This window comes from Gavialis gangeticus, unplaced genomic scaffold (genome assembly GCF_001723915.1).
Source record: "Gavialis gangeticus isolate Ggan-Ray unplaced genomic scaffold, GavGan_comp1, whole genome shotgun sequence".
NCBI classification, from domain to species: domain Eukaryota; kingdom Metazoa; phylum Chordata; order Crocodylia; family Gavialidae; genus Gavialis; species Gavialis gangeticus.
The window spans coordinates 127,396,127-127,405,490 of record NW_017729024.1 but is presented as its reverse complement, the minus strand read 5'-3'; the positions used below and the strand labels follow the sequence as shown (position 1 = coordinate 127,405,490).

General features: G+C 42.7%; 1 protein-coding gene across 1 annotated transcript in view; it reads right to left on the bottom strand.

The window, feature by feature from the left end:
- The window catches only part of HEXB (hexosaminidase subunit beta), a 62,323-nt gene that overhangs the window by 37,578 nt on the left and 15,381 nt on the right, over nt 1–9,364 (bottom strand). Inside the window, exons 2-5 of the mRNA XM_019518243.1 lie at nt 9,180–9,353; nt 2,707–2,772; nt 2,070–2,116; nt 949–1,059 (exon numbers count right to left, since the gene is read on the bottom strand). Coding sequence (XP_019373788.1) covers nt 949–1,059; nt 2,070–2,116; nt 2,707–2,772; nt 9,180–9,353 — 398 coding nt within the window. The remainder of the gene's footprint in view (nt 1–948; nt 1,060–2,069; nt 2,117–2,706; nt 2,773–9,179; nt 9,354–9,364) is intronic.

Here is a 9,364-nt window from a genome sequence, read left to right as displayed (position 1 = left end):
AAATTTTTGGCTACTGAAACCCATATGTGCAAAATATGCTAACTGTTTCCTTTTCATTTCCCCTTATTTACAATCTATCTGGCAGACACTTTTATTCTGTTAAAACACAATCAAAATTGCCTTTGTTAATACTGTGAAGTCCTGGCATCAAAAATGGATAGAATGTATGAGGTTTCCTGCTTTTGGTTAACAAGAAGCATTTCTTTTGTCAAACTGATTCTCAAGTTAAGTGAGGACTACAGTTCTTCTCCTCAGCCCCAGCACCTCCAACCTGTATCATCCACTTAGAACAAATATCAGTCAACTGGTAGTTACCACTTTTCAGAAATGAATGGTGGGTTATCCTTCAAATGCTTCCCCCACCCCCCAAGCAAATGATTTCTGGTTCCACTATCCTTGCTGAAGCACTACAGTACTTCACGTATCTGGTGCTTACTCCCTAGCCTGATAAATGTGTATGTTAAGAGACTGCTGCTTTGAGCATCTAAAATGTCACTCGCAATTAGACAGTTATAACTGCTCTTACAAGATTAGTAATGAATTCAAATTAAATATCATCTTAAACATGGGAGAAGAGCATTCTTGTTTCTTTAAAAGATGGAAGTAATTCAATCACTCAAGGTTCCTAGTGCTCGCTCCCTGCCAAACATTTTAAAATTCTGGTCCTTTCCTATGGTCAATCAATTTCTTACACTGAAATATTAAAATTACAGCCAGGTGTGCATGCAGGCAGAGGCAGCTATGTAAAGAGACTTGAGTTGCCTGGCTAAAATTAGGAACAAGGTCTTGTATTTCTAGCACTAATCGATTCTCCTAATAAGTATTGAAAATAATGAATGGCTACTCACTATTTAACACTATTTTTGTGAAGTCTGTCAATAAACAGTACGATAAGTACTGGGCAGACATTTGGGGAACATATTTGTTAAATCAAAACTGCTAACTTACCAGGTTTGTAAGAATAGTTTCCAAAGGTAGGTAGTGTCTTGCTGTATCAAGTAAGATTCCTCTGTGAGCAAATCTTGGGAAATCAGTGATTTCAGATTCATTGATCAAGAACTATTATTAGAACAGAATTTGAAGATCAGAAAGATACAATTGTTTTAACAGTATTTTTATTACCTTCTTATGTTAACATGTATTATCTTGTATAGGACCACAGCTCAAACAGGTTTCTTATTTTATGCAATTTTAAATTAATGAACTATCAAATGTAAGAGTTAACTAACTTGAAGTTAACTACTTCAAAGGAGTATTTTACAAAGAAAGATGATGCTCATGACACTGCACTTGGTTTGAGGAGCCATGATAGAGGAAGGACGGATGCGCGCATGGAGCTATAGAGGTCTAAAGTGCAGCAAGTGATAGATGGATGGAGGTCCCTGGTGATTGGTTAAGTGGATGCAGGCTCTCATTCTAATGTTGAGTGGGTTGCAAGTAGGATGTGGTGGCAAGTTGCCATTAGGGCAATAAATAAGTGAGGGTGGCCACCCGGGGCCTGTCACCTCTGGACTGTAGTTCTGTGATCAGGGCCAGAGTGGCTGGATTTGGGGCCAAAACAGTGCATTGCAGAATGCCTGGAGGACTGATTAGCCTGCTTGTCCCATGATATTGCAGGACAACCATTCAGATGTCCTTCACCATAAGTATGGCACAAACCATTAGTACCTTTTATTCTGCAAACATTTTGGCAGCTTAGTCCTGTGACAAGCAACAAGAACACATCTGAACGTTTGTGCACTGTTCTAGGGCATGCTGAGAAAGGATAAAGCTTTAAGGTTTTACTGTGTATTCTGTAAATGTCTATGTCCATGTGGTATGCCCGATAGAGTATAATAAAGAAGTGTTATTTATATAGTGCTGAAAGTGTATAGAATACTCTCTGAAGGATAATCTGCATCAAAACAAAATGTATACCTTGCCCCAAAAAATGTCCCGTGTTCTCCTGGAGAACGTTGTTCATAGCCCAAGAGCAATAAAAGAAACCAAAAGAAGATTATTCTAGAAATACCTATGCGGAGTGCTAGTGGTAACAAAACTGTGCATTTTTAATTGACTGTTACACTCACACTTCCATAATCATCTTCATAGACCAATTGGCTAAAGGTTTCCAGACCTAAAAAGACCACATTAGGTGTTAGTAACAAGTGTTTCCTTGAGAAGCAGAATTCAATACAAGACCCAGACGAGTTATTCTATTTTAAGCCCAGCTATCCTTTGAGATGCACTTCTCTACATTATTTGGGGTCTTTGTGTAGACTGACATGAAACACTGGAAAAGAATGATTAATCCTGAAGATGAAAACAAAATTTCTATATACAATATTGTATGTATAAATGCATTGTAGCTCAATTGTAACAGATTCATCTCTTAACACAAAGGAAGCCCTCAAAAGTAACACAAAAATCCTACTAAGATGCTATTATTTGGCAGATAAGTACAGTAATGACAATTCCAATTCTAGTTTCAATCATTAGCAAAGGAATAGTTGTTACAGAACCATAAAAACTCCCAGTTCAGTGGAAAAAGTCTAGTAGTTTGGATAACATTTCTGGTATCACTGTTCTCAAAAATGTTCACTTTCTGGATTCAGTTCAGATTCAGTTAAGTGGGACTGCAGTTTTGTTTCTAAATGTCTTAATTATGCAAATATGAATCATCTGATTGAGAAAATGATAGAGGAGAAATGTCAAAAGTGATCTTACCTCTTAATGCACCCCAAACCTTTTCGGCTTTCAATATAGCTACAGGTCCCGTTACATGTAAATTATCTTTGAAAGAAGAGTCACAAAATACAGGTTATTCATTCAAAATAGCAACTAACAGGCAGCGAGGATATGATTTAAACGTATACTATCCTTTTTTGTGTAGCAACTTTCAATTGTGACCTCGACTGCTTTAATGGTAGAATCCTACCACTGTTTGGCATTTACCATATTTATCTGAATCTAAGATTATTTCAGATTTGAACACCCCCCCGCCCCAATAATTAGATTCTACATAAGGAAAATGTATAAATTTGTTACAATTTGTCATGCATAGAATCTGATTATTGGGGGGATTGTTGTAAATTCGTTCCCTCCTCACTGCTGCAATGGGGAAAGCAGTGGATGGGAAGGAGAAGCAGATGCCCCCTACTGCCTGTCCTCTACCAGCCACTTACCTCCCACAATGATGCTTTCCCCACAAAGCCTGTGCCCCCTTGCAGGACCTGTGTGCCCTGCTGCCTGTATCCCCCAATGCCTGCCCTTCCTCCAAACCACAGGATATACTGAGTTCCAGCTGCAGCCTAGGACACAACATATGCTGGCTCTGGCCCCTGCCTGACCAGACAGCAGCAGCAGTGGCAGCTGTAGCCGCTGTGTCAGAGCTGGAGTCGAGCCTGGAGCCATCACTATCACTGCTGCCTGGGCTGGAGCTGAAGCTGTGACTCAGAGTAAACTGGAATGGCAGGGCAGGAAGGAGGAGAGAAACAGGTGGCAAGGGAGCAGAGGCAGTGCAGAGCAGAGGTGGCAGGTGATAGACAGGAATGCATGGCAGCTAGGAGTGCAGTGATACAGATTTTGGGGGCCAATACTGATATCTGATTTTTAAGGAGGGATATCAGTTGATACTGATCCGATTTCCAATACAACGTGGAGAGCTGCATCCAGCTGGTAAGTCTGTTGTGGTGGAAGGATAAGGGAGAGGGAAGGGGTGTGGGAAAGGCCCCTGCAGTGAGGGAGGAGTGGGACAGGGGCTGACGCAGGCGCTGCCCAGCCGGGGCTGGATGTAGCCATGGCTTGTCCAGGGCGTGTGGGGCGGCTCCCACTGCTGTGCGCACCCCAGAAGGGCATGGGGGACATGTGCCCCTGGATCTGCATGGGGCAGGGCAGGGTGGGCAGCAGCAGTGCTGAGAGGGAAACCTGCACAGAGCTTTGCATCCGTGCAAGATGCTTACACAAGCCAAACCACTAAACCATATCAAACAATAGATCCTACTCCTCCATTTCACAACAAGGAAAGATATGGTAAGTAACAGTTAGTTTGTCAGGTCTAACCATACACTCTTATTAAAATATGGACTAGCTTCCATTCCTATATGCTCTATGCCTGTCACTTTTAATATTGATATATCAAGTTATATTATGTGATACAATATTAAAAGGATATGTTATAAAAAAGGATGCTTCAAAATTTAAGCTATACTTTAAATTCAAGCTAATCTAAGTGCACTCTGTAACACTACCCTTCAATATGAGGAAGCTTCATTACCCAGGCAGCCTAATCAAAGGGCTGCAAATAGTTCAAGCCATGTTGTTTACTGTAATTTGAAGTTGGTGATTAAGCATTTTCAGCAAAGAGATGTATTTCTAAAGAATATTTCCTTTGTCTTAAACAAATACAAAATATAACTTTTTAAAGGTGAAGCAACTAAAATGTCATGAGACTGAGGCCTGACTCCATAAGACTTTATAGAAAACTTCGGACAACTGCCAATCTTCTAACTGCATCAGTAAAGTGTAGAAATTAATCACATATTGGTACAGATGATTAACTGCTTAGAATTATTTCACCCACTTATTTCTTCTTGGGAGACGGGCCAAACAGATGAGTCCACTGTCTTTGTCTTGTTGCACAATGAGCTACTAAACAGAGACAGAACCATGTAGAAGAATGAAAGGCTTTACAAAATACCTGTTAATAGAAGATTCTGCAGGTAGCTACACATTCTGATGCAAAAAAATAAATGGAGTAGTGCAAAGCTGGCCATACAATTGTACCCCAAAGAAGCCCACAGAAAGTAGCCAGAGAAACTAAGTTGCTCACCAGAGCTAAGCCAACAGGTATTTATTTTATGTTCTAATACAGTGGTGGCCAACCTTTTTGGCAAAAGTGACACTCTAATCAGCCACTGCCATTGCCCAGTGTGACCAAATCCCATCACCACTGGGACATGGCAACACTGAATTTGGCTGCATCTATTTTCACAGATCCTGCAGGTCCAAGCCCCCAAGCCAGTATGGACTTTTGATCACTACCTCCTCACTGACTGCCACTGCTTCCTGCCCCAACCCTCTGATCTGTCACATGCCAAACACAGTGGGTACCTGTGCCACTTTTACTGTGGGTTGGCCAACACTGCTCTAATGTCCTACAAACTTGTGGGGCATGAGAATTTGTACAGAGATACTGGAATTCTCTAGACAAAACTGGAAGAAGCCATAACAAGACATTTTCATCACTAGAAAAGAGAGCCAATGCTCACAAAGGTGCTACATGAAATCTGGGCCAGAAAATGACCCAGGTCAGCTGACAAGGAGGAAGCAAGCCACACTACCCAGCAATGCCCTGTGGTATTTAACACATTGATTCCCATATCAAAAATTTGAATGGGAGATACTATGCGCAAGACAGCCATCTGACCATTGTTTGTTAAACCGAAGTCACATCACAAATAATTACCTTATCAACTCCATCTTTAAAAGACTTGTCTCATGAAAGTATTGCAAGAATATAAACAGAATAAGATAAGTATGTTGATGCACTGTGGAACAGTGACTATTATCTCAAGATAAGGGTAATTACAATTGGAAATCTAAGCTGAATAATCAATCTTTGTGCCAAGTCCAATTGAAGAGTACCAAGATAACGTATATATATATTTTACTTAAAGTAACATCATTTATGTTAAATGTAAAGGTTTCTCAGCAAATACATACCTGTTTAAAGTCTTGTGAGTGACTAAAATATAGTTTACTAAATACAGTTTAATTGTGATTCATTTAACGTAACTTCTAGATATCTATATAAGAGGAAAGTCAAATGTTGAGACTGGCAAAGTCATTTACATTAAGCCTCACATTATTTGTAATGGAAAATATTTTTGTCTAAGTTCTGTTCACTGTGAGTTCTGACTGTTTCTAAAAGTTCAGTCTGCAAGTCATATTGATTGTGGTAAAAATAACTGACCAAAAAAAACCCACAAAAACCCACCACCAGGAAGTAGTAGTTTTGAATCAGCTTGTAAACTGACTATCATAGGTTTGTCATCATAGAGAAAGGCAGGAAGGGACCTCACGAGATCATCTAGTCCAACCAGGGACATTTGGGTTTTTTTTCACTTGTTGAAAGTAAAAAGTGAAACATTTAACATAAGTGATGTTACTGGTAAAATTCTAAGGCAGATCTTATATTGTGTTTTAATGTGTTTTAGTACTTAAACATGACACCACCTGAGCAAGGCAAAGTTAAAATGACAAGTTTGTACTGTACAAACCTGACTGAAGTTGAGAATGATGTCTCAGACAGAGTTCCTTAACCCCAGGGTGATACCAAATCTCAACTGCTTAGACTGATAGAAAAGTTTTACCTTAAAACAGGCCTTAAGTTTATGCTCTCTCTGTTTGCTTACTATACTAAGCATGCAGAAATATACTACCCTACTCTGTGCATGGCACCTATCAAATGAAAAACAGTGTAATCATCTTCATGTGATACTGATCCCGCGCTGCTTCCCAAGCATTGCCCAATGCTTATTAGCACTGCTTGCAGTATAATGTGGAGTCAGTTATACTGCTTCTTAATTCAAGGGTGTTTCAGCAGCATTGTCTAGTACAGTAAATGAGCAGCATATGCCCGCCCTCTATAAAAATACTATCCATACTGGGTTCAGTTTGGTAGCATGACTGCTACCAGTTAGCCATCTTTCCTTTGTTTAATGTAAAGTCTTGTTTTCTCCAAAACATTTTTAAAGCAATAACTCAACACTTGTAATTCTTCAACTTATGCTAACGGGATAGCAACCCATTGAATACTGAAAAGCCTAACAGAGGTCAGAGCCACAGCTGCTTCCCCAGTTGCCTTTGCACCCCACACTGTTCCTCCATCACAGCTTCATGCCCCTGCCACCCTGTCTCCCACCCAAGCCCCCTTTCCTCGATTCTCTGCCCACCCACCTTACTTTTGCTCTGGTGTCAGTAGACTCCTATCTTCACTGCAGCCAGGAGAACTGAACATGGCCCCATCCCCACTGCATAGCAGAGGTTCCAGCTCCATGCTGCTGCTACGGGACCAGGCTTGAGCCATGCTCCGTACCTCAGGCTGCAGTGGGGGAATGTAGCCTGCTGGTGCTGGAGCAAAGGTAAAGGGGAGGTAGAAAGGCAGAGACTTAAGGCCAGGTAGAGACAGGAGAAGGGGAGGAGGGGCAGAAACAGTGTAGAGCAATGTACCAGGGGAAACGGGCCTGAGGCTGCAGGGGACAGGCACAAAAGAGAGGTAAGTGTGGGAGGGACAGGTGGCAAGGGCCAAGCTACCTGCCTGCCCTAGTGCCTTCACACTACCTGTCCCCCTACTGCCTGCCCCTACTTCCCCCCCTATGTCTGCTGCCTCACCACCTGCCCCACCATTATTTCCCCCAGTCTGTCCCTCTACTACCTGCCCCATTACTACCCCCCTTATTGCCTGTTCCATCACCACCTGCAGTGGGGGGTGGGTACAAATTTAAGATAATCTTCCAATAATTAGATTCTCTACATGGAAAATTATAACAAGTGTGTAAATTTTCCATGTACCAGATGTAATTATTAAGGGGTCATCTTATATTCAGCTAAATACAGTATTTCATCTTCATTACTTCAAAAGATGGGTAGCTCTGTAATATAAGATGCAAAACTAGACTGTGGAAGGTGGAAGAAGGATAGTGTTTTGACTATTTCTAAAGGTCACAATGCAGAATCAAAATCTGGGGATGTGTCATGGTTACTAGAGGGACTATAGTCAAGGGGCCATAACAAGCATCATAAAAAATTACAAGTACTAGCCTGGTTACCTGGGCATTAAACTCATAAGTCACATGCTATAGCTGGGACTAGCTTATTGTAAGCAGTAGGAAGGAAAAAATAATAATCAGTGGGGTTGGGGAGGATAAATAAAGCAATTAAGTCACCTGGTGTTGCCATTGGGAAACATCTCCAAGGCCTTTTTTAAGAGGGTGGGTACACCACAAACCTTATTATTACGTAGAACAAGGCTTTCAAATAAGCTGCAATTACATGCCAGTGATGTGTGAGGTGGGGAAAAAATACTGCACGAGTCTAGAAGGGTTGTTTAGAGCTGTCAAAAGAGAAATGTGATTGCAGACAGCAGCAGGCTTTTCAGTAGAATCCTTTTTGTCCTTCTTGAAAGTTGGCTACACCTTTTGACTCGTGGGTGGCCAGTCTCCAGCACCTGGGCCACAGGCAGCCCAGCCTGTGTGTGGCATAGAGTAGCTTAGTAAGTATTATCAAGCCCCTTTTATAAATTCATAGTGCAGCCACACCTTGAATACTATTGCCCAGTTCTGGTTCCCCACACCTCAAAAAAAAAAAAGGAGACAGAAGAACCATAAAAGGTTCAGAGAAGGGCAGCAAGGATGATCAGCAATATGGAGGGCCTTTCATATGAAGAGAGACTCAAGAGGCTTAGGCTTATTCAGTTCAGAAAAGAGATGCTTGAGGGGGGGACATGATTAGCATTTATAAAAGACTAAATAGCAAAGAGAAAGTAAACTAGGTTGGTATGATTTGCTCTCTCACAATACAAGAACTAGGGGTCACAAAATGAAACTAGCAGATCGTAAGTTCAGAACAAACACAAGCAAGTTTTTTCACTCAGCACGTCATTCACGTGTGGCACTTGTTGCTACCAGATGCTGTGGAAGTGCACAGTTTAGCCAGATTCAAAAAGGGATTGGAAAATTCTTGGAGAAAAAGGGGGCATCCGTTGCTACTGAGCATGGGAGTTAGGGGCACTGCCTCAATGAGAACTTCCTAGACCTTAAATGCTGGAGGCTGCAAGTGAGGGGAACAGGGTGAAAACCCCTGGTCATGCCCAGTTGACTCTCCCCTTTCAGGATCTGCTCTCTGCCACTGGGTGACAGGGACCTATTGGGTGTGCCAAAATATCGTGGGCTTTGGCCCACCATGAAATACTAGAAGTCTTCCTGAACAAGGGAGGCCACTGGGGACACACCAGGTAGCTCTGGGGTCAAGGTAAAGGTCAGGCTCATGTCTAGGACAGGTTGATAAGGAGGGAGCGGGAAGCAGACACTGAGCAGAGCACACAGGCTGCCAGCCGAGAGAGCGGGAAGCCCGCGGACTCCGACCCCTGCCGCTGCCGAGACGGGGCGGCGGTCTTGAGGCTGCTGCCAGGTACTCACAGGCCTCGCTGGACGTGGCGCTGGGGTAGCTGTCGCACTCGTGCTGCGGGGAGGTGATGAGCACCTGCAGCTGCGCGAGCTCGGCCGCCGCCGCCGCCCTTCCCCGGCCGCGCCGCCAGGAGGAGCCGAACACGTAGTCGAAGTACCTGGGGCACAGGCAGCCGCCGTGAGCGCCTTGCCCCCGG